Source organism: Eurytemora carolleeae, unplaced genomic scaffold, assembly GCF_000591075.1.
Source record: "Eurytemora carolleeae unplaced genomic scaffold, Eaff_2.0 scaffold58, whole genome shotgun sequence".
NCBI classification, from domain to species: domain Eukaryota; kingdom Metazoa; phylum Arthropoda; class Copepoda; order Calanoida; family Temoridae; genus Eurytemora; species Eurytemora carolleeae.
The window spans coordinates 291,830-315,539 of NW_019396025.1; the positions used below are offsets into that span (position 1 = coordinate 291,830).

At 33.3% G+C, this 23,710-nt stretch overlaps 3 protein-coding genes across 3 annotated transcripts; 1 reads left to right on the forward strand and 2 right to left on the reverse strand.

The window, feature by feature from the left end:
• Nucleotides 1-139: 139 nt before the first annotated feature.
• LOC111709682 (cilia- and flagella-associated protein 91) lies at nucleotides 140-2,158 on the reverse strand. The gene is made up of 2 exons (XM_023483566.1): nucleotides 1,565-2,158; nucleotides 140-1,135 (listed from the first exon to the last, which is right to left on the reverse strand). The coding sequence occupies exons 1-2, from the start codon at nucleotides 2,102-2,104 to the stop codon at nucleotides 140-142; spliced, it is 1,536 nt and encodes a 511-aa protein (XP_023339334.1). The 5' UTR covers nucleotides 2,105-2,158.
• Nucleotides 2,159-12,278: 10,120 nt separating this feature from the next.
• LOC111710995 (protein atonal homolog 7) lies at nucleotides 12,279-12,838 on the reverse strand. The gene has a single exon (XM_023485249.1). The coding sequence runs from the start codon at nucleotides 12,802-12,804 to the stop codon at nucleotides 12,361-12,363; it is 444 nt and encodes a 147-aa protein (XP_023341017.1). The 5' UTR covers nucleotides 12,805-12,838; the 3' UTR covers nucleotides 12,279-12,360.
• A 9,191-nt stretch (nucleotides 12,839-22,029) lies between these two features.
• On the forward strand, nucleotides 22,030-22,529 carry LOC111711079 (protein atonal homolog 7-like). Its single transcript, XM_023485364.1, has one exon. It carries the CDS (start codon nucleotides 22,049-22,051, stop codon nucleotides 22,490-22,492), a length of 444 nt encoding a protein of 147 aa, XP_023341132.1. The 5' UTR covers nucleotides 22,030-22,048; the 3' UTR covers nucleotides 22,493-22,529.
• Nucleotides 22,530-23,710: the final 1,181 nt, after the last annotated feature.

The window sequence follows — 23,710 nt, forward strand, 5'->3', positions numbered from 1 at the left end:
TTAAATATAAAAAATTTAAGCCCCTCCCTGGACAAATTCCTGAATACGCCCCAGAATGTGCATTGTGCATGCTTTAACCATCAATGCTTTTCTATAAAAAAAGTTTTTATCTAAAACCCAGAAAATATTTTACAAATAATTAAGATATGTCTCCTGCCTTATACACTGTAGAGAGAAGAAGTTGGTCCAGGTATAAGTTGACCGTTGATCGTGTGACCTGAAGGATCTGAGAATACAACTGGTTCTGCTTCTCCTCCCGTCTTTTATCCCTCTCCATATTGTCCAGTTCAAGGATATCCTGAGCTCTTGGAGTTATCACACTATGAGTCAGTTCAAAACTAAGGTAGTCTATCATTTTACCCAGGGTATCTGACTCTATTCTGGACAAGAACTCTTCAATCCTATCTTCAGCCTGGAGCTGTTCATCCTGGTTTTCTGATCTCTGTGTAGACCCTTTAGATTGCTCCCCTGGTGTTATGGGATATTGCTCTCTAAGTTCCTGGATAAGATCCTGGTTTAGTTTTAATTCTCTCTGCATTCTGATCTGATCAGCTCTCCCTCGGACAGTTTTCTGTATTATAAGAGCTGCTTGGAACACATCTGTATCAGTATCTTCATCAATAGTAGGGGTTTGAGGTCTGACAGCAATCTTAAAATCTTCCAGTATTGAGGTTGCAGGTTGATTTTTTCTGTTGGATTTTATTTTTAAACTCTTTTCCGCATTTTGGTCTGTTTTCTTTTCTATCTTGTCAAAACTGGCATGACTGGATTTTCTGGCTCCAATGATTTTTTCTATTTCATCCAATCCCTCGAATGTATCAAGATAGCTACTGGTCAACCCTCCAAGAATGTGTCCAATCTGTTTTGCTTTGGTTGGAGCTGAGGCGTATTCATATTTTAACAGTACTCTAGGATCAAGCTGACGTTTTGTCCCTTCTCCTTGATTCTCACTCATTTTTTCTAACTGTCTTACTTCCTTCTCATGAACCTTTCTCATCTTGGAGAATTTTCTCTCATTTTCTAGTTGTTTGGAGGTCCACAACCTGGAAAGTTTCTCCTCTAACCTTGCATTGGATAATCGGTTCCACCCCTTGATAAACCCATCCATCTCCTGTTCTCTGATAGACCTGGATTCCTTAAAGTAAAGATGGGCATCATTTCCTTAAAAGAACGAAGTTTTTGAGAACGAACCTAAATTTCTCGTAAAAAAGGGTGTCGTTCAGAAAAAAAGAACGATGAATGAACGAAAAAAATAACCATTTAAAATTGTTCGAACTAACTTGTAAAAACGATATCTGAACGAGCGAATTTTCCAAAAGATTTAGATAAGACAAAAAAAATTTTACTGAACGAACAATTTTTTGGAACTAAATTTTTCGAAAAACATAGTTTATAATGAATGAACATTTTTTTCGAACAAGCGATTTTATTGAACAAACGATTTTACTGAACGATCATTCAGTGACAAAACGAACGAAATAGATGAAAAATGAACAATAATTTTGAAAACGAACTAAGACATTTTTGGACGATTAAAAAAACGAACGAATGTGCCCATCTCTACCTTGAAGAACCTCTCTTCTCCCTCCACACCAAGCAGAACCTTCTCCTCTAGATATCCTTCCACATTCTCATCTGTTTCTTGTAGAGATCTAACCCGCTGTACATAGTCCAGATCTGATTGTGTATTCACGGTTTGAGGATATTGTGGATACGGACCAACCCGGGTTTCCGGGGATACGGGAAGTGTTTGGGATTCAGATTCTCTATAATCTGTCTGAGTTGCTATAGAGCACTGAGACTGGGACCTGGGGTTGATATAACTATCCCTCTGAGATAGATACTCAGCAATATGAACATCAGGGCCTTGGTGTACATCATCGGCATACCTGATCACAGGGAGGGAGGGGAGTTGACCGCATCCAGCAGGCCTTCGGTAGTACTTGGTCCTCTCTCGTCCCAGCACACTACCTGATCCTCCAGCTTCTATTCTTCTAGGTTCTAGGTCGAATATACAGTTTAATGGAACATCTCGTTCATCAAACCTAATGTAGTGGACTATACTTGAATATTGTCCGAGATTCAGCATTTCAGTTCCGGACATTTTTACTTTTTCCCGGACATTTTTACTTTATCCTGGACATTTTTACTTTTTCCCGGACATTTTTACTTTATCCTGGACATTTTTACTTTTTCCTGGACATTTTTACTTTTTCCTAGACATTTTTACTTTTTCCTAGACATTTTTACTTTTTCCTGGACATTTTTACTTTCCCCGGACATTTTTCCTTTTTCACAACAAAGCTTGGTTATTTCTTAACTTATTTTACAGAGGAAACTTGTTTCACTGACTGGAGATAGTTGTAAATAGATAGATAGATAGATAGATATATAGTTGTTTTCTGCCAGTTTCCATGGTTTCAAGTTTATTCCCCCTATTGGACCTGTTTCCCCCTGATTCGGATCAGCTGTTTCTAATTCTGAATTCAATATTACATTAAGTAATTTTATATATCTATATACAAATTATATTTAGCTAAAGCTTGGTCAGTGCTTATATCAATACAATGAAGACGACTTTTCATTTTGATTCCAAATTTAGCAATGAAAATTAAAATAGAAAGTCGTCTTTGTTGTTTTGATGTATACGACGGTGACTGTATTTAAACCAAGGGAATATAATCACAAAGCATTCTAATCAAACGAAAAAGAAATCGATAATCGCCTTAAAATCCCTTTACAACCTGGCAGTGTAAACCTTTGCTATTTTGAACTTTGGCTATTTGACCTTTGGCAGAATTCATAGTTTGATATATCAAAGGAATACGATATCAGGTTTCAAAAATATGTATAATTATGGGAGCGTAGTCAGAAATTCGTCCAGTGGGCTTACATTTTTTTCTTTTATGGGGGGGGCTCATAACAAATTGTAACCCAAAATCCCCCCAGGCAAACCATAGATTTCACTGATCCAGGGGAGGGAGAGGGTGCTGATCCCCCATATCCCCCAATCCCTTGAATACGAGCTTGTGTATAATGATTAGAAAATTAGAGTTTGTAAGCCAATAATCAGTTGCTTTCATTTTAGATTGAAATATTAAAATCTTTGATGCTTTTTAAAGGCAATTAAATACAACCAAACTAGCATTCTTTTCTCACACACTCTTGGGTTGAAATGAATGCGAGGGGAGATCAAAGTCGTAAAAGTAATGCATTTAAATTTGTCAACTATGAATTAGATATCAATGTTTTTGTTCCTTTATTTTTTATTTTCAGTTTTTCTGTGAAAGTGACTTGCGCATTTTTTGTTTATTTAGAAGCAATGGATTAATTCACAGAAATAAACAATTTTCGAGTCAGAAAATCGACAGGATCTTCCACATTTTTGATCAGATTAAGGTTTCAAGGGTACCGTTGTAAATCGGGCATTGCCATCTTTGCATTGAGGGTAACTTGAAATTACACTTACAGTCCCTTTAAAGGATGAAGGACAGAATTCAAAATTTTGCCTGTTTGCTGTAGAAATCCACGAATCCCTTTCCAAATAAAAACTGACTCATTCGGATGAAGGATCTGACAGGGTTAAGTTGTAAATCGTTTCTAACACTTTTTTAATGGTCATTAAAAACTCATCCCTTTCACCTAAACTTATTTACGTTTCTTAACTTTTCAGGTTTTTATTTCCATGTAAAACACAAAAAAAATTTAGTCTAAAAAATTTAATTCTTTCATAACAGTTTGTTAATTTCTGCAGACTTTTATTGAAGAAACGTTTCCTGTTTTCAGAAACGTAGTATACTTTTAAAATTAATAATATCTCTATAGATAACTCTGACAAATTAGTTAATAGTTTAATAATTTAATCCAGTTTTATTAATAAATTATTCTTATCTGATTATTCGTGTATACTGCACACTTAACATAGATCTAGGGGGAAGAGGGGGATGCAAATGGTAGAGAAGTAAAAGATTTTCCAGGGATGAGTTGGTGTCATTTGCTGTACAGACATAAACTGCAGGTGGAGAATATACTTCTCTATATACACCTGGAGAAATTCAACTCGTGCTATATACAACCTGGATACATACAACCCGTGCCATATAAAACCTGGATAAATACAACCCGTGCCATATACAACCTGGAAAAATACAACCCTGTGCTTCATACAACCTAGATACAAACAACCCGTGCCATATAAACATCCTGGGAACAAATTTAATAAATTTGAGAGATTACTGAACTACCTACAGCTAGTCCAAGTCTTGGTTTAAATTGACGGAGATATTAAGAAGTTTGAAATGATTTAAAATATATAAATTTCCTAAATATCCCCGTCAATTTTTAAGATGCCAGATTCCATTTTGGAAAGCTTATATGACGTATACATCATTTTTTTAAACATTTTACATTTATTTATAATCAAAAATAAAAAACGACGTATATCTTAAATTACGACTTTTTCTGATTGTGCTGTATGTCATTATGTCTATTGATTTAACTTGTAACCTTAAATACAATTAGTTAGAATCAGATCTCCGCTTTGATTACAGTATAGAGTAATTGTACCTCGTTGAAATAAGTCGGGTTGAGATCATGCCTCGTTAGTCGTTACAGGGTAAAGATTGATTAAGGGCTGGATAAGTAAGCTTGTGTCCTTGTGTGTCATTTAGAGCCTGAGTAATAGATAGATTGATAAGCTAAGCTTGTGTCCCTTTGTAACATTTATAGAGCCTGAGTAATAGCTAGATTGATAAACTACGCTTGTGTCCCTGTGTGGTATTTAGAGCCTGAGTAATAGCTAGATTGATAAGCTACGCTTGTGTCCCTTTGTGGCATTTAGTGCCCAAGTAATAGATAGATTGATAAGCTACGCTTGTGTCCCTTTGTGGCATTTAGTGCCTGAGTAATAAATAGATAGATAAGCTACGCTTGTGTCCCTTTGTGGCATTTAGAGCCTGAGTAATAACTAGATTGATAAGCTATGCTTGTATCCCTTTGTGGCATTTAGAGCCTGAGTAATAGCTAGATTGATAAGCTATGCTTGTGTCCCTTTGTGGCATTTAGAGCCTGAGTAATAGCTAGATTGATAAGCTATGCTTGTGTCTCTGAGTGGCATTTAGAGCCTGAGTAATAGCTAGATTTATAAGCTACGCTTGTGTCCCTTTGTGGCATTTAGTGCCCGAGTAATAAATAGATTGATAAGCTACGCTTGTATCCCTTTGTGGCATTTAGAGCCTGAGTAATAGCTAGATTGATACTCTGCTTGTGTCCGTTTGTGGCATTTAGAGCCTGAGTAATAGCTAGATTGATACGCTAAGCTTGTGTCCCTTTGTGGCATTTAGAGCCGGCCAGGTGGGTTGTATCCTGGTTGACTGGGATAGCGGACGAGTTGTGCCTGGACTGATACATTTTGGGGGACACACTTTTAAGAGTACGGCATTTACTACAGGCATTGCAGGTAAGTGCAGTTTATTGCACTCTGCAGTATTTCTGTCTCAAATTAGTTAAAGTCTGCAATTAGTTTAAATGTAGAGATTGTATTCTGCTTGCTACAAACTGTAATGAACAAAGTGGTTTCTCTCTAAAATTACGTTTATTGCAGTTGAATACATTTTGCTATACATATTGTATCAACAATGTAATTTTGTGCATTCTGATTTGCAAATTGCAAAAAGTATAGGATATTGAGAGGAATCTCATTATCTCTCATTATCATCTCATTAATTAAGAAATTAAGATGAATGATCCCCTTGTATATATAATTGGAGTCGGTTCCTCATCAGATCCTGGAGATACGCTTTCAATCCTTGTCCTTGGTGATAAATAATCCAGATACTGCTCCGGGTACCCTCTATACCACATCTTTTGGGGCGGAATTTTAATCCTTTGGTTAAATGATTTAAAAACTTCTTAATTAGATGCAATCTTACTTCAATCTTTCCACTTCGTAATCAAACGAGGGAAGCGCAATCTAGGTGGTACTGGAATTGTGTAAGGAGAGGGGGGGGGACTATAAAACCTGCGTTTAACCTTATTCCTGCTGGGGTGGGGCAATTTAACCCCCCCCCCTCTTTAGTTTTTTTTTAACATAACTCCAAATGGATTGGTCTGAGGCTGCTAAAATTTTCTTACTTTTCATGAATACCCATAGCCCTCCCACACTGTCTGAATGACTACTTTTTCCGGTGACAAACTAATCTTTGTTTTAACCCATTTTCAGTTGTCAGATTTTGATCATTTTTAGCTTTTTGGAAAGCCTATGACATAAGGAAACGGATTGCACATGTTTTTGCAATTATTTGCATACAACCAGTCAAAAGAAATATGCACTTTTTTAGTTTTTTTCTTAATTAGACAGTAGATAATTTATCATCTTGCTAAAGGAATTGTGTCTTTCTTTACCACAAACTCAAATTTTCTAATTCCTATATCTTTGCAAACTGACAGTGTAAATCTTTAATATTTCAAACTTAGATTATTTTATGTAACAATATTCATAGTTTGAAATATCTAATGTTTACGACATTGGGTTGGGAAGCAATCTTTATCCCATCCTAGTATTATAATCCTTCATCCCATCTTTGTATTCTAATCTTTCATCCCATCCTTGTATTCTAATATTTCATCCCATCCTAGTATTCTAATCTTTCATCCCATCCTAGTATTCTAATCCTTCATCCCATCCTAGTATTATAATCTTTCATCCAATCCTAGTATTATAATCTTTCATCCCATCCTTGTATTCTAATCCTTCATCCCATCCTTGTATTCTAATATTTCATCCCATCCTAGTATTCTAATCTTTCATACCATCCTAGTATTCTAATCTTTCATCCCATCCTTGTATTTTAATATTTCATCCAATCCTAGTATTCTAATCTTTCATCCCATCCTAGTATTCTAATCTTTCATCCCATCCTAGTATTCTAATCTTTCATCCCATCCTAGTATTCTAATCTTTCATTCCATCCTTGTATTCTAATACTTCATCCCATCCTAGTATTCTAATCCTTCATCCCATCCTAGTATTCTAATCCTTTATTCCATCCTAGTATTCTAATATTTCATCCCATCCTAGTATTCTAATCCTTCATCCCATCCTAGTATTCTAATCCTTCATCCCATTCTAGTATTCTAATCCTTCATCCCATCCTAGTATTCCAATCCTTCTTCCCATCCTAGTATTCTAATCTTTCATCACATCCTAGTATTTTAATCCTATGAACCTATAAATCAAAAAAAGGTGGAATTATAGTAGGTGGGCATTGCACCTTTTCCTCCCCCTTTGCCCCTAACTGTTAATACCCTTTATTATATTTAAAAATCTCATTCAGCAATTAGTTTCTATCATATATCACCTTGCTATTCAAATTTTCCATCCCCTCCCTATCAACCAAATATCACCGAGAACCCAGTTAAAGTGTCTACGGACTTAGTAAAATCTTTAAATAGCCATGATATAATTGGTTTTTACCCCTGCCCTCATTAATTCTTTAATCCCTTTCAATCCTGAGTTGGAGTGTAATTACCAAATTACGCAATATCCTGAGAGAACCAGAGAACCACAGGTTCCACAGATTTAACCAAATTGGTTAAAGTTGTCACCATTTTGGTTCTTCATCTGAGGGCTTGTGTCCCTGTGTGGCATTTAGAGCCTGAGTAATAGCTAGATTGATAAGCTACGCTTGTGTCCCTTTGTGGCATTTAGAGCCTGAGTAATAGCTAGATTGATAAGCTACGCTTGTGTCCCTTTGTGGCATTTAGAGCCTGAGTAATAGCTAGATAGATAGCTTGGTTATTTCTTAACTTATTTTACAGAGGAAACTTGTTTCACTGACTGGAGATAGTTGTAAATAGATAGATAGATAGATAGATATATAGTTAATTCAAGATTATTAAATAAAAATTCTCTTTGGATTAAATGTCAAAAATAGAAGCTTTTGAAGTAACAAATTTAAATCGATTTATACTTTTTCTCTTGGGGGTTTAACGTTTTAAAGTTCAGAAGTGTTCAATCTTTAAAGAATTAATGATTAAAACCCCCCGCACACTCAGTTCCTCATAGTTCCTCTAATTTTGTTTTTACGCACACCTAAGAGAAAAACAAAATAATTAAGTTTTTTTTTTGTAACATTTTCATCAATAATTCGCTTCGGATTTAATTTATCCCTGAGTTGATTAGATTTTTGCTCTTTAAAAATAGGAGATATATTAAAAAAATATAGGATTTTGAAGACATTAAGAAATAAAAAACATGCTAGTGAATAGCTTTAGAAAAAAAACTTTTATGATCCTATTAATCTCTGTGTTGGGTCTTGCAGAATAAAGTTTTTACATATTCATTGTTTAATTTAATAACGAACACGGAAAATATGGTGACTAATAAAAAATACAATATAGATAAAGAGGAAGGAGGACGATACGCATTAATAAATAGAGTAGACTATAAGACCCCCCCCCCCCTCTTCTTCTCCAAAGCAAAGAAAATACAGGGTTATCTGCACGTACATATCTGTATTCAGTATCATTTCTGGAACTTCTGGTTCTCTACAGCTATCTGTATATATATATATTTAGCTTAGTCTAAACCAAAGGAACTGACCAAGGTTATAATGCAAGGAAAGTTAATTGGAGTTGCGTATACTCTGCGTACACATTGAAACCAGTTCTCTCTGGGCGGTATTTGAAAACAAAAATAGATACATCAGTGTTCGTTTAGTATCTGAGGAGGTTAAAAAGCATTAAATTTTGATCATTTTGATAATTTACATAATAGTTTCCTTTGACCAGAATATTACTGTGATTTTTTATGTGGAAGATGGATCCGATGTCAGGTTTCTACATCCGTCTTATGTTTACATTACCGCCCAGAGACAGTACACTGCAGTACAAAAGATGCGTACATCTCGGAAATAACTTTCCTTGCATTATAACCTTGGAACTGACTACCCGCCACAATCTGTAATTTTCTAATCCTTATATCTTTGCAGCCTTTATCGATTTATCAATTTCAAACGAGAGAAAGTTGTTTTTGCCTGATTTTAAGTTTTCCTTTTGTTTCATCTTTTGTTTAATCTTTTTTTCATATTTTGTTTCATCTTTTGTTTAATCTTTTTTTCATATTTTGTTTCATATTTTGTTTCATCTTTTCTTTCCTATTTTCATATTTTGTTTCATATTTTGTTTCATCTTTTGTTTCATCTTTTGTTTCATATTTTGTTTCATATTTTGTTTCATATTTTGTTTCATATTTTGTTTATCTTTTGTTTCATATTTTGTTTCATCTTTTCTTTCATATTTTGTTTCATATTTTGTTTTATATTTTTCATATTTTGTTTCATCTTTTGTTTCATATTTTGTTTCATATTTTGTTTCATATTTTGTTTCATATTTTGTTTCATATTTTGTTTCATATTAAGTTTCATAATTAGTTTCATATTTTGATTCATATTTTATTTCATATTTTGTTTCATCTTTTGTTTCATATTTTGTTTCATCTTTTGTTTTATATTTTGTTTCATATTTTGTTTCATCTTTTGTGAACAACTCTGCAAATAAATAAACGTAAAATAAAAATTGCAAAAACTGTTTTGAAGAAAAAAATCCTAAAATCGAAGACTCTCCTCCCCCCGCTATTAATGTCAGTGATGACTACCCTTGAATTTTAAAATTTGTCTAAATGACGCGAAGACCACCCTTTCACTTCTTCGCTACCTATATTATACACAGAGATCCAGAAGTTACAAGTTCTAACGCAAAAATTAATAATCATTTTGTCAATTACCTCTCAAGAACTAAAGCTAAACAAGAATGGTGAAATGAAATCAAAACTTTAAAGTTGACCCGGTTGGGAAAGATTACGTTTTTATAGCTGTCTGTATCTGTGTGTCTAATATTATATTATTATAGCTGTCTGTATCTGTGTGTCTAATATTATATTATTATAGCTGTCTGTATCTGTGTGTCTAATATTATATTATTATAGCTGTCTGTATCTGTGTGTCTAATATTATATTATTATAGCTGTCTGTATCTGTGTGTCTAATATTATATTGTTATTCGGTAAATCATCAAAATTTGCAAATAATCTTGTAACACAAGAAGCCGGGCTGCCAAGTTAAAAAACGTTGCAAAATATTTCAATGTCAACGATTTTCTCTTCAGAAAACGTCTCTTCTAAATATCCCCGCTCCCCGCTCCCCCCTCCAATAATATCCTTTCCTAAGATGAATATCCGTAATTTCTCACACTACATTCTTTCTCTTTCTCACTCCCTTTCTTCATACTATTCTTTGCATGCAGATTAGAGGGACTGTCAGTACAATTTCAAGTGACCCTCCATGGAAAGACTTACAACGGTACCCTTAAAACCATAATCGGAAGAATGTGGAAGATACCACCGTTGTCTGACTCGAAAAGTGTTTATTTATGATAATTTCTCCATTGCTCTTTATAGGGTAAAAATGCTCAAGTCAAATTTAGAAGAGAAATCGTAAATGAAAATTTACGATTTAAAGAAACAAACTTGACCAGACAAACCTTTTAAAGATACCTTTGTGAATAGGACATGGAAACTACGCTGACAGCCCCTGCAGTATATGTTTAAATCTACAGTCAAGGATGACTTCTCTCTAGAAAAGCTTCAATACAGAGCGTCCCATATCATATTAGATTATCTCCAAGCTTTAACGCTAAAATATACACATAATACTCAAAAAACCTAGCATTTTTTGAAAAAAAAACTTTTATGTCAGCCTTATTCAATTTTTCAAAATGATTCAAACTTCTTAAGTTTTCTGATTTTTCCCGAAAATCGTAATTTAGACCCATTGACGATCTAATATGACACCCTTTATGTAAAATTGAACAGGATTTTTTTTATTTGATAATGTGATCATGGATAACCCACTTTGTTGATCAATGCCTACCCACCCCTTTTACCCACTGGACCTCTAGCACGCTTCAAAACGGTAATAGGTAAAAGCTCGTGTGCAAAATATCAAAAATCCACAAATTATAGAGATTTTATCATCTTAAAAAATTAAATTTCTTCTAGTCAAATAAAACTATAATTTTCAGTTCAAAATGATTTTCTTAAACAGATTATACATGAACAGGTTGAAGACTTTATTCTAACTTTAATATAAAGCAGAGCGACGAAATAAAACTTTCGCAGATTTTTCTGTTAAAATTGGCGCGCTTTTCAAAATGATGAATTGAGTCTTTGCCACAAACTCTGATTTTCTAATCCCAATATCTTTGCAACCAATGTATAGACCTTAGATATTCCAAACTATGATATCTGTTAGATCAAATAATCTAAGCTTTAAATGTCAAAGGTTTACACCATCAAGTTTCAGAGATATAGGTAATTAGAAAATTTGAGTTTGTGGCACAGGCTCAATTCCTTTCGACATTTTTTCCAGGAAAAACTTGTCAACTTTGACCAGCCAAAAACCTGCCTAAAAAAATTTGGCCTCGATCGGTTTAGCCGTTTTATAACGGTTATTTAACAAACAAACAGACAGACAGACAAGCAACGTGGTGTGTGTATGATAGTACAGAATTATCCATAAAGGGCGAGGCTTTAAAGAGTGAAGGGAACTTATTTAATCCTTTTCCTCCTTCATGCATCTGTAAACTTGCCTTTGTTAGTCAAATAAGTTAATCCTAGTTTTTAATCAATTTATTTAATCCTATTTTTGTTGCAAAAATTAACAATATTCAACTTTGTCAGATCGTTATATTTAGAGAGTTTCAGGTCGTCATTTAAGTCTCATCCTTTCTGGTTAACCTTGCACGTACGATACCTAAAGCCGGACAAATCTTAATAAAAATATGGCGGACAAATCTTAACTAAAATATGGCGGACAAATCTTAACTAAAATATGGCGGACAAATCTTAACTAAAATATGGCGGACAAATCTTAACTAAAATATGGCGGGCAATTATTAAATAAAATATGGGGGACAAATCTTAACTAAAATATCCATGTTTTCTGTCTTTAAACTGATATTGAAATTGTCAGGCAGTGTATTCCCGTACACGAATTTTTCACATTTCTTATTAACATTTTTTAAAGTGAATTCGATAAATTTCAAGGAATTTTTGTACTTTTACAACATAGCTACGGCCGGTTTCGAACATGTGGTCTGTATTTCTTTTTCTTATGATAGTTCAAAAACCAAAATGAATAAAAAATATATATGTCATCCTAAAAGTAAAAAACAAAGGCAGAGTGAAAGATTTTATTTTATTTATACATATAATTATAATATACTATAAGATATCAATACAAACATAGCAATATTTTGATATTTGATCACAGCCGACATTTCTTGTATTCTTTTCAGATAATGTTATTGCATTGATGGATTTCCTGATTGTTCCTCTTGGAGTAGAATAGATAAAGCTTTAATATAAGATTGTGCCATCTGAAGAGTTTCAATCTTGGATAGTTTCTTCTCTGCTCCTAGATCAGGAATATGCTCACGTAGTTTCTCAAAAGCATCATTTAATCCGTTCATTCTTTTTCTTTCTCTTAGGTTTGCTGCTCTTCTTCTCTTTACTACAGTATCAAGGCTTAGTCTCATCTGTTTCTCCTTCCACCTTGAGATAGGTTTAGAACCAACATGTTCCTCATACTCTGATCCTGTTCCTGAACTTGGGGAACTCATACAGTAGTCCTGGGTTCCTGGAGAGCATATATACTGTTCCTGAGGATATTCTGGGACATAACTATAGTTCTGGAACATGGTGTAGCTCTGATGGAACGTTTGGTTAAAGTATTGTTCTGCCTCCATGTTGAAAAAATTAGAAAGTTCACGTCCGACCAGTTCGAAGTACAAAATAAAACTGAGCAATATTTTTCATCTCAATCTAATCATCTACTCTGTACTTCAAGAGTTGGGAAAGGGGGAGGGGATGATGGGGAGGGAGTGGTAGTGGTTGCGGCGGGGATGTCTATTGAGGGGGGTTGTGGGTGGGGTAATTTTGGTGTTTAGTAATGCAAGGGGCGGGACGGCACCAATAAGAGCAACTTGTCTCCATAGAATATGGATTACACTCGTGAGAGTTCATCTTAAACATTGAACTCCTTTCAGCAAACCTTCTCAAACCATCAAACCATATTCTATTATTAGACCTTCTCGAACCATCAAACAATAATGATCAAACTTTCTCAAACCATCAAACAATAATAATCAAACCTTCTCAAACCATCAAATTATATTTTTTATTAGATGAGCCTTCTCAAACCATCAAACAATAATGAACAAACCTTCTCAAACATCAAATTATATTCTATTATTAGATCAAACCATAACCATAACATAACATAACAAACAAACATAACAAAAATATTGCATTATAAGATCAAACCTTCTCAAACCATAAAACCCAGATTTCAATATTAGATCAAACCTTCTCAAACATCAAACCATATTCTAATATTAGCTCTTAAGAAGTCAAGGCAATTAATTTTAATTTTAATTCATTTAATTTCGGTGAAACCATGCGGCACTATAATGGAGTTGTGTCTTTGCCACAAACTCTAATTTTTTAATTCCGATATCTTTGCAACCCAATGTCGTAGATCTTAGATATTTCAAACTATTAATGTTATATTCAAAAATATAAATTTAAAATTTAAAATGTTTACATCATAACAGGTTAAACAAAAAAATATGGCTTAGAAAATTTGAGTTTGTTAAAAAGACTCAAGTCCTTTAAAAATTAAAAATGTAAATTGAGTTCATAAGAGAAAATATTTAAACTGTAACTTTGGACTGAAATTTCAGCCATGTTTTTCAGCATTTAAAAAAATATTTTGGAATTGCCTTTATGATTTATTCATGAATACAATTTCAATGTCAAGTAGAAAAAAATGCTCACTGTGAACTAGACAGAAGGGTCTTATTTATGTGGTAAAATCTACAGTCAAGGATGACTTCTNCTCTTCTCATCTCTTCTCATCTCTTCTCATCTCTTCTCATCTCTTCTCATCTCTTCTCATCTCTTCTCATCTCTTCTCATCTCTTCTCATCTCTTCTCATCTCTTCTCATCTCTTCTCATCTCTTCTCATCTCTTCTCATCTCTTCTCATCTCTTCTCATCTCTTCTCATCTCTTCTCATCTCTTCTCATCTCTTCTCATCTCTTCTCATCTCTTCTCATCTCTTCTCATCTCTTCTCATCTCTTCTCATCTCTTCTCATCTCTTCTCATCTCTTCTCATCTCTTCTCATCTCTTCTCATCTCTTCTCATCTCTTCTCATCTCTTCTCATCTCTTCTCATCTCTTCTCATCTCTTCTCATCTCTTCTCATCTCTTCTCATCTCTTCTCATCTCTTCTCATCTCTTCTCATCTCTTCTCATCTCTTCTCATCTCTTCTCATCTCTTCTCATCTCTTCTCATCTCTTCTCATCTCTTCTCATCTCTTCTCATCTCTTCTCATCTCTTCTCATCTCTTCTCATCTCTTCTCATCTCTTCTCATCTCTTCTCATCTCTTCTCATCTCTTCTCATCTCTTCTCATCTCTTCTCATCTCTTCTCATCTCTTCTCATCTCTTCTCATCTCTTCTCATCTCTTCTCATCTCTTCTCATCTCTTCTCATCTCTTCTCATCTCTTCTCATCTCTTCTCATCTCTTCTCATCTCTTCTCATCTCTTCTCATCTCTTCTCATCTCTTCTCATCTCTTCTCATCTCTTCTCATCTCTTCTCATCTCTTCTCATCTTTTCTCATCTCTTCTCTTCTCATCTCTTCTCATCTCTTATCATCTTTTCTCATCTCTTCTCATCGCTTCTCATCTCTTCTCTTCTCTTTTCTTCTCTTCTCTTCTATTCTCTTCTATTCTATTATCTTCTATTCTCTTCCATTCTCTTCTCTTCTATTCTCTTCTCCTCTATTCTCTTCTCTTCTATTCTCTTCTCTTCTCATCTCTTCTCATCTCTTTTCTTCTCTTCTCGTCTCTTCTCTTATCTTCTCTTATCTTCTCTTCTATTCTCTTCTATTCTCTTCTATTCTCTTCTATTCTATTCTCTTCTATTCTATTCTATTCTCTATTATTCTCTTCTATTCTCTTCTATACTATTCTCTTCTCTTCTTTTCTATTCTCTTCTCTTCTCGTCTTTTCTTATCTCTTCTCTTCTCTTCTCGTCTCTTCCCATCTCTTCTCCTCTCTTTTCATCTCTTCTCATCCTTTTTCAATATTTTTTTAAAATTTTATTTATTTTTTGTTTAAATTTTGTTTCTTCATTTATTTCTGACCTGTCCTATAAGTATCTAAGAGCAGATATTAAACCTCGGAAGTGAAACCACTGTAATTAAATAACAATTGCGAACTCCTACCGACCTATTGAAACTAGAGTAGTAGTGATCGATGATAATTGATTAAATTATTCAAGATCGGGATAATTCTTCATAGGATGAGAAAATTGTGGTATTTAGGAGTTACAACATTCGTCTTTGATCGGTAAGTTCTAATTTCAAAACAATTAGAATAAAGAATATTTTAGGAAAGGATCAATGATAAAAGATAAAAGAAATCAAGATAGTTGAATTAAATCATGAGTCAAGTTGAAAGGAATTAAGTCATTGCAACAAACTCAAGTTTTGTAAGCCTTATATTTTTGCAACCCAATGTCGTAGATCTTTGATATTTCAAATTATGAATTCTGTTAGATCGAATAAGTTTGTGAATACACCCTCGGGTTGCATTGTAAAGATATGTGGATTAGAAAATTTGAGTCTGTGGCAAAGACTCTTAGTTTTTAGACGGGTATTTTTATCCCTATCTTGATTATCACGTACATAAATTAGGGTTTTTGATGTATGCAGAAAAAAGCAAAAATCTGAATGGGTTCGAAAATAACAAAATAATCTCAAATCTAAAAGCAATTGTAGCAAAGCAAACTCTAGGACTATCTGGTGCATGATGGATTAGAGTGGTTTTTTATCCAAAAAGTGCCATATAATTTCATATACAACATTATAAAAAAGACTGATTAAATTTAAACAATTAGAATTTTTATCCTTGGTGGTTAAACCTGTGTATATCTTGGCACACTTCCACTCAGACTAGTTCTCAGACATATATTTGAGGATGGGGCGCCGAGCTGATGGAATTGATAGCTGTGGGTCAACCCTTGAATCTTCCTTCCCTGTGAAATATTCCCCGATATTAAACCTATCTCAAGATACATCAGTCATAAACCTGCATATAACCAGATCAAACCATCTCAAGACGATCTTGAAAAAATTCCGAGAAATCTTCATCAGATCGACAAATTCTACACACGGCTGATATACTATCAGATCTAAAAACATATTTGAGGACTTTAAACATTCTTAAATATCTTAATTTATAATAACTTACAGTCGATAAATATCTTGAAATCTGAAAAGAATTTTATGAAATAAATCTGCTTTCAATCTTTGTGAGTTTGTCCTGTTAAGACAATGCTAGTGATGTTAACGCCAATGTTTCTAATTTGACCGACAAAGGGTGTGACCCATTCATCCCGTGATTGCATTATAATGAAAGAATAATGAGATTAATATTGTGAACAGTCCTGTAGATTAAACATCAGCTTTTCAACCATTTACACAAATCCACAGTAATTAGTTTTAGAATTGGATTTGAAAACTATTTTTTTAAAGAAATACATTAATTATTTGACCTACTGAATTTGCGTAACAAAGGGAGTGTCGGGGGATGGATGGAGACGGTTGGGTAGGGCAGGAGAAAAGGGGGACGGGGAAGGGATGAAAGGGGGAGAAGAAGCGGGGATTTAATGACAAATATTTTATGAAAGATATTACAAAAAATCAAAATAATATCGACACAATTTAAAAAAAAATCCTTGCGTGATTCCATTTTATTATCTAGAGAAATATTGTAAATATCATGGTTAGGTTATTCTATCATAATTTTTAATATTAATAAATATTATATTTATTTTTATCATCATCATCATTAATATATATAAAGTAGTAATCTCTGTTTTCTGTTTGGATGTCCAATTATATTTCATAAACCCCTTTGACCGAGTTGCCTCAAATTTTCATTTGGGAACTCGTCAGAACAACGGGAATGTTCTTAGCACTGGAAATATTTGAGAATAAAAAGATTGTATTAAGTTGTAAATAAGGGAAAAATATGAAGAAAAAATAAGATAAAAAAATTTGAATAACTTCCTGTTTATTACTGTTTATCTTTGTCTATCATAATGTTTTTTAGGAATTCGTAAATGCAGATAAATGCTTAGTGAGCTGACAGCACACGAATTGGGTGGTTTAGTTAACAGATATAAGAGGAGATGAAAACTACTTAGTTTCTTAAAGGGTATATTTATAGGATTCTACAGTGGGATGATTAGATCTTTACTGTCATTAATTACAGTAAATTATATCTTTATTATTTCATAATTATTACATTATGGAGTCATGAACCGCTTAAAGAGTTAAAAATAGTGTGTCGTAACGTTCAAAATGATTTTATTAAATTAAAAAATCGAATAGGTTTAGAATTAAGATAATCTACAAAAGTAAGACAAAGCGGCAACTGATCGGATAAAGGGGAGGGGAGGGGAGGGGGTGAGAAATGGGTTTATAAGATGTGAGGGAAGGATAAAGAAATTGACGGGTTGAGTTTTGATTCTTTTTCTTAGCAATTTTTTTATCTAAGCAGACGCTGCATGTCCATTCATCAGGTGCTAGCTACAAGCAAACAAATGCAATGATTGCAATGCCCGATTTACAATGGGACCCTTAAACCTTTATTAGGATCCGTTCAAACCCAAGAAGCCTTTTTCTTTCTTTTTTCTGATTTGCGGACATATTTTTCTTTGGACACTATTTTTAAAATATCAACTATATTATACGTTTATACATGTTTAATTCATGGTTTAAAAAAACAATCAAATCAATACATTTATGTATTTCTTTTTTCTTTTTTTTTCTTTTTTTCTTTTTTTTCTTCTTTTTTCTTCTTTTTTAATAAAAAATGTGAAGTTAAAAACTGAAATATATGTATATATATATATATTCAGACACTCAGTTAGAAGAGATATTAAGACTTTTCCTTATTTCACAAATATAACTTCACAAATATAAAGATAGAAAAATTCTATATAATTTTACAGAGCCGGCGATTTAAAAAAGATATTACAAAATTAAGAGAAAAAAGAAATTACATTTTGAGAGAGAAAAGAGATTACACTATTGAGAGAGAGAAAAGAGATCTCAATGTTGAGAGAGGAAAGAGATTACAATGTTGAGAGAGAAAAGAGATTATAATGTTGAGAGGGATGGATAGATATATAGATAGATAGATAGATTGATAGATAGATAGATAGGTAATTAGAAAGATAGATAAAACTGAGTTGAGAAAAATAGGAATGTGCTTTCCTTTTATAAACTTACAAAAAATTTCTTTTCACACACATGGGTATCTAGCTATATAAGGTCTGAAGAAAGCTCTGCTCATGTTATGTACTCCTGGTAGAGCAACTAACCATGCTGGCCGTCCTATGCACACCCAGCGAGTCACGCCGGCCAACCTAGTCAGAACTCTGCCTGTGTTATAGCATCCTAGTTGCACAGGTAAATAATTGCCAAGTCTAGATGACAAAGACTAGTAAATAAGGCTCAAATAAATCCAGACCGACCCCCCCCCCCGGCCCGCCAGCTGATGAAGAGGAAACGCCACATCTTTGCTATTAGCATGGTTCGTTTTTGTAAAACTTTTGAAAGGTTCTTCAAAAGTCTGACAAGTTTGACAAATTTCAACATTGTTTTTTCTAAACATTTGTAAAAGATCGTTTTTTTTCTGTTCGGATAAAAATTTAGCATGGTTCAAAAATCTCCAACAGAATATAGTTTTAAATGTTGGAATTTTCACATGCTCAACATGTGTGAGATCAAAAAATAAACGAACAAAATTACTAAAAATATAGGTGTAATGTGGATATAAAATAAAACAGACAAAGTAAGCCATTAAGTAAAATATAAAGAACTAGGTTTCTAGGGCGCTTCGCACCCCTCTTCATTCAACAATTTTAGCCTTTAAATGTTGCTTACAAAGTGGCTATTTTTCTTCGCAATTGTAAAATTGTAAATTGCGGATTTTTCTAATAACTTTGATATATAAATTTCTAATTATTTTTAATCGACATTTTTTCAGGGAAAACAGTTTTATTTTAACTGTTCAGGTACCTTTTATAGGGTCATGTGATTTGCCATTAAAAAAAATTGGGCTCGATCAGTTCAGCAGTTTTGACGTTAATCGGAACAAAATTAAGTTTATCATTTTGTGAAATAAGTGATTTACTATACTTTCATAGAATATGAAATGAAGAAGTATATTTGTGAAGGCAATTATAAAATTGTTTGTCACGTGTATCCAAATCAATGAGGTTTTTGACAAATAAAACTTGAAAACAATAATACAGACCTCCCGTCCTTATCCCTGTATAAAACAAACCTTGTGGTTTATTTCAATCATGTGTTGGTTTGTTACTTGGTTTCTCTGCCGTCTCTGCTCCGGGTCTAACCAAGAACACGGAGCAGACTCTGCTCCGGGTCTAAACAAGAACACGGAGCAAATATAAACTTGTAAACAAGTAAATAAAGAAGGAAAATATGTTAAATAACCACAATTAGGCAGAAATATACTCAGTTTAAACTTGACCGTAGAAGGGAGTGGACGATAAACAACAAAATGGAGGCAGAACAATACTTTAACCAAACGTTCCATCAGAGCTACACCATGTTCCAGAACTATAGTTATGTCCCAGAATATCCTCAGGAACAGTATATATACTCTACATGGAAAATATGTTAAATAACCACAATTAGGCAGAAATATCATTAGATAGTGTTTACTGTCTAGAGAGGGAGGGGGGGGGTAATACTGGTACAAGGGGGGGAGGGGTTAAATATCTAAGAAATTGCTGAGAAGAGCAGATAAGAGTAGAGAAGAGTAAAGAAGAGCAAAGAATAGAAAGAATGGTTTTAAAGAATTGAATAGAACGAAGGATTGATATGATGATGAGAGAAAAGAGATTACAACTTGACAAATAATTAAAATTGCCAAAATCATGTAGCAAAATAGTCATAAAGAAAAATTGTCATATAGCAAAATTGACACAGGCAAAGAAAGGGTAGCAACAAATTCGTAACGCTCGGAAAAGAGATTACAATGTGACGGACAAAAGAGATTACAATATGAGGGAGAAAAGAGATTACACTGTGAGGGAGGGAGAAAAGAGATTACAATATTAGGGAAAAAAGAGATTACAGTATGAGGGAGAAAAGAGTTTACAATGTGAGGGAGGGAGAAAAAAGATTACAATGTGAAGAAAGAAAAGAGATTACAATGTGAAGGATGAAAAGAGATTACAATGTGAAGGAAGAAAAGAGATTACAATGAAAAGGATGAAAAGAGATTACAATGTTCATAGAGAAAACAGATTACAATGTTTAGAGAGAAAAAAGATTACAATGTTTAGAGAGAAAAAAGATTACAATGTTCAGAGAGAAAAGAGATTACACTGTTAAGAGAGAAAAGAGATTACAATGTTAAGAGAGAAAAGATATTACAATGTTGAGAGAAAAAAGATATTACAAAATTAAGCGAAAAAAGAGATTACAATGTTAAGAGAGAAAAGAGATCACAATGATAAGAGAGAAAAGAAATAACAATATTGAGAGAGAAAAAGATTACAATATTGAGAGAGAGAAAAGAGATCTCAATGTTGAGAGAGGAAAGAGATTACAATGTTGAGAGAGAAAAGAGATTATAATGTTGAGAGAGAAAAAGAGATTACACTGTTAAGAGAGAAAAGAGATTACAATTTTAAGAGAGAAAAGAGATTACACTGTTGAGAGAGGAAAGAGATTACAATGTTGAGAGAGAAAAAGAGATTACAATGTTAAGAGAGAAAAGAGATTCCAATGTTGAGAGAGAACAGAGATTTTAATATTGAGAGAGAGAAAAGAGATCACAATGTTGAGAGAGAAAAAGAGATTACAATGTTGAGAGAGAAAAGAGATTTCAGTGTTAAGGGAGAAAAGAGATTACAATGTTGAGAGAGAAAAGAGATTTCAGTGTTAAGGGAGAAAAGAGATTACAATGTTGAGAGAGAAAAGAGATTTCAGTGTTAAGGGAGAAAAGAGATTACAATGTTGAGAGAGAAAAGAGATTTCAGTGTTAAGGGAGAAAAGAGATTACAATGTTGAGAGAGAAAAGAGATTTCAGTGTTAAGGGAGAAAAGAGATTACAATGTTGAGAGAGAAAAGAGATTTCAGTGTTAAGGGAGAAAAGAGATTACAATGTTGAGAGAGAAAAGAGATTTCAGTGTTAAGGGAGAAAAGAGATTACAATGTTGAGAGAGAAAAGAGATTTCAGTGTTAAGGGAGAAAAGAGATTACACTGTTGAGAGAGAAAAGAGATTACACTGTTGAGAGAGAGAAAAGAGATCTCAATGTTGAGAGAGGAAAGAGATTACAATGTTGAGAGAGAAAAGAGATTATAATGTTGAGAGAGAAAAAGAGATTACACTGTTAAGAGAGAAAAGAGATTACAATTTTAAGAGAGAAAAGAGATTACACTGTTGAGAGAGGAAAGAGATTACAATGTTGAGAGAGAAAAAGAGATTACAATGTTAAGAGAGAAAAGAGATTCCAATGTTGAGAGAGAAAAAGTAAAGATGGATGCAAGATTAAAAGAATAGAATAATGAATAGAGTAAAAGTAAAGATGAATGCAAGATTAAAAGAATAGAATAATGAATAGAGTAAAAGTAAAGATGAATGCAAGATTAAACGAATAAAATGAGGAAAAAGGAGAGTAATAACCCAAATTTTTATCCTTTTCTCTGATTGGTTGAAGTTGACCGAGTCTCCTCCCTTCTTTACCCCGCAACCAATCACAGACCAGGGATTATATCTTAATTATTTCAGGGTTTATTTACCCAGGATGGGTTAACATCAAGTGTCCTCAGTTTAAACTTGACCGTAGAAGGGAGTGGACGATAAACAACAAAATGGAGGCAGAACAATACTTTAACCAAACGTTCCATCAGAGCTACACCATGTTCCAGAACTATAGTTATGTCCCAGAATATCCTCAGGAACAGTATATATACTCTCCAGGAACCCAGGACTACTGTATGAGTTCCCCAAGTTCAGGAACAGGATCAGAGTATGAGGAACATGTTGGTTCTAAACCTATCTCAAGGTGGAAGGAGAAACAGATGAGACTAAGCCTTGATACTGTAGTAAAGAGAAGAAGAGCAGCAAACCTAAGAGAAAGAAAAAGAATGAACGGATTAAATGATGCTTTTGAGAAACTACGTGAGCATATTCCTGATCTAGGAGCAGAGAAGAAACTATCCAAGATTGAAACTCTTCAGATGGCACAATCTTATATTAAAGCCTTATCTATTCTACTCCAAGAGGAACAATCAGGAAATCCATCAATGCAATAAAATTATCTGAAAAGAATACAAGAAATGTCGGCTGTGATCAAATAATACTGTAAAATAAATAATAAATAGTTTTAATAAATGTTTGCAAGTAATTCTTAGTTTCATGAAGTACAAAACAATGTTCAGAAAGAATAAGACCTAAGCGACAACTGTATTTATTACTTGAAGAAATTTTATTCTGTCTTACAGCACAAAATCTTATTTCTCTTTGCATTTTAGCTAACTGAAAAACTTATGTACATGATCAAGTAAAACTTTTATTAATTAAAAGAAAAATAACAATTTTGGGATTTTCAACTCATAGGCTTCGTTAACGATCGCAACCACAATAACAATTTGTAGCCCTCTGAGCTAGGTTATCAATTTTTATTTTTTACACTTTTTTGTAACCCTAGAAATGTACATTTTATAAATAACTTGCTTTTAGATAAAGATGTGAAGTGGTAATTAGCATATAGGAATATAGTTTAGCGATATATGATCTACTTAGTTTTGTATTTCAATAATTCCAAAAATTGAAAAATTGGAGTTTACTGAATTTTGAATTCAGCGAAGAATCTCTTTAAGCTTATAATATTTGATAAGTGTATTTTGAATTTGGTAAAGAATCTCTTTAAGCTTATAATATTTGATAAGTATTTCAATTAAATCAAAATCTGTAAAGTTTTCCTTCATCCCTCCTCTTTCAAGCGATAATCTTTAATTTACTTCATCGTTAATAAGTTTTATTTTATGACCAATTTCAGTTTTGAACATTTCATCTAGATATATCTGAAAGAAATTGAGTATTTGCCACCAACTCTGATATTTTAAACCATATATCTTTAAAACTCTATGTTGTAGACCTTAAATATTTCAAACTATGAGTTTTGTCAAATCTAAGATTCAAATACCAAACGTATACACCATCAGGCTGCAAATTATTGAGATTAAAAAAATTCAGTTTGTGGAAATTCGAGTTTACGAGAAATCCTGAACAGTAAACCAGCAAAACATTAACTAAAGGTTGCGTGATTTAAAAAAACAAAAACAAAAACATTAACAACTCTGCGATTCTTATGCAGAGCGTCCCATATCATATTAGACTATCTCCAAGCTTTAACGCCAAAATAAACCCATAATACTCGAAAAAACTAACTTTTCTGCCAGGAAAAATTTCAGAAGCCATACTCAATTTTACGAAATGATATATTCTTCTTAAAATTACTTAATAGTCCC

Excerpts from the sequence above, each read along its gene's own strand:
- LOC111709682 (XM_023483566.1), bottom strand. The coding sequence starts at position 2,104 with ATGTCCGGAACTGAAATGCTGAATCTCGGACAATATTCAAGTATAGTC. Across the intron at positions 1,136-1,564 it reads GAGAAGAGAGGTTCTTCAAG|GAATCCAGGTCTATCAGAGA; the intron begins GTAGAGATGGGC and ends CTTTACTTTAAG.
- LOC111710995 (XM_023485249.1), bottom strand. The coding sequence starts at position 12,804 with ATGGAGGCAGAACAATACTTTAACCAAACGTTCCATCAGAGCTACACC.
- LOC111711079 (XM_023485364.1), top strand. The coding sequence starts at position 22,049 with ATGGAGGCAGAACAATACTTTAACCAAACGTTCCATCAGAGCTACACC.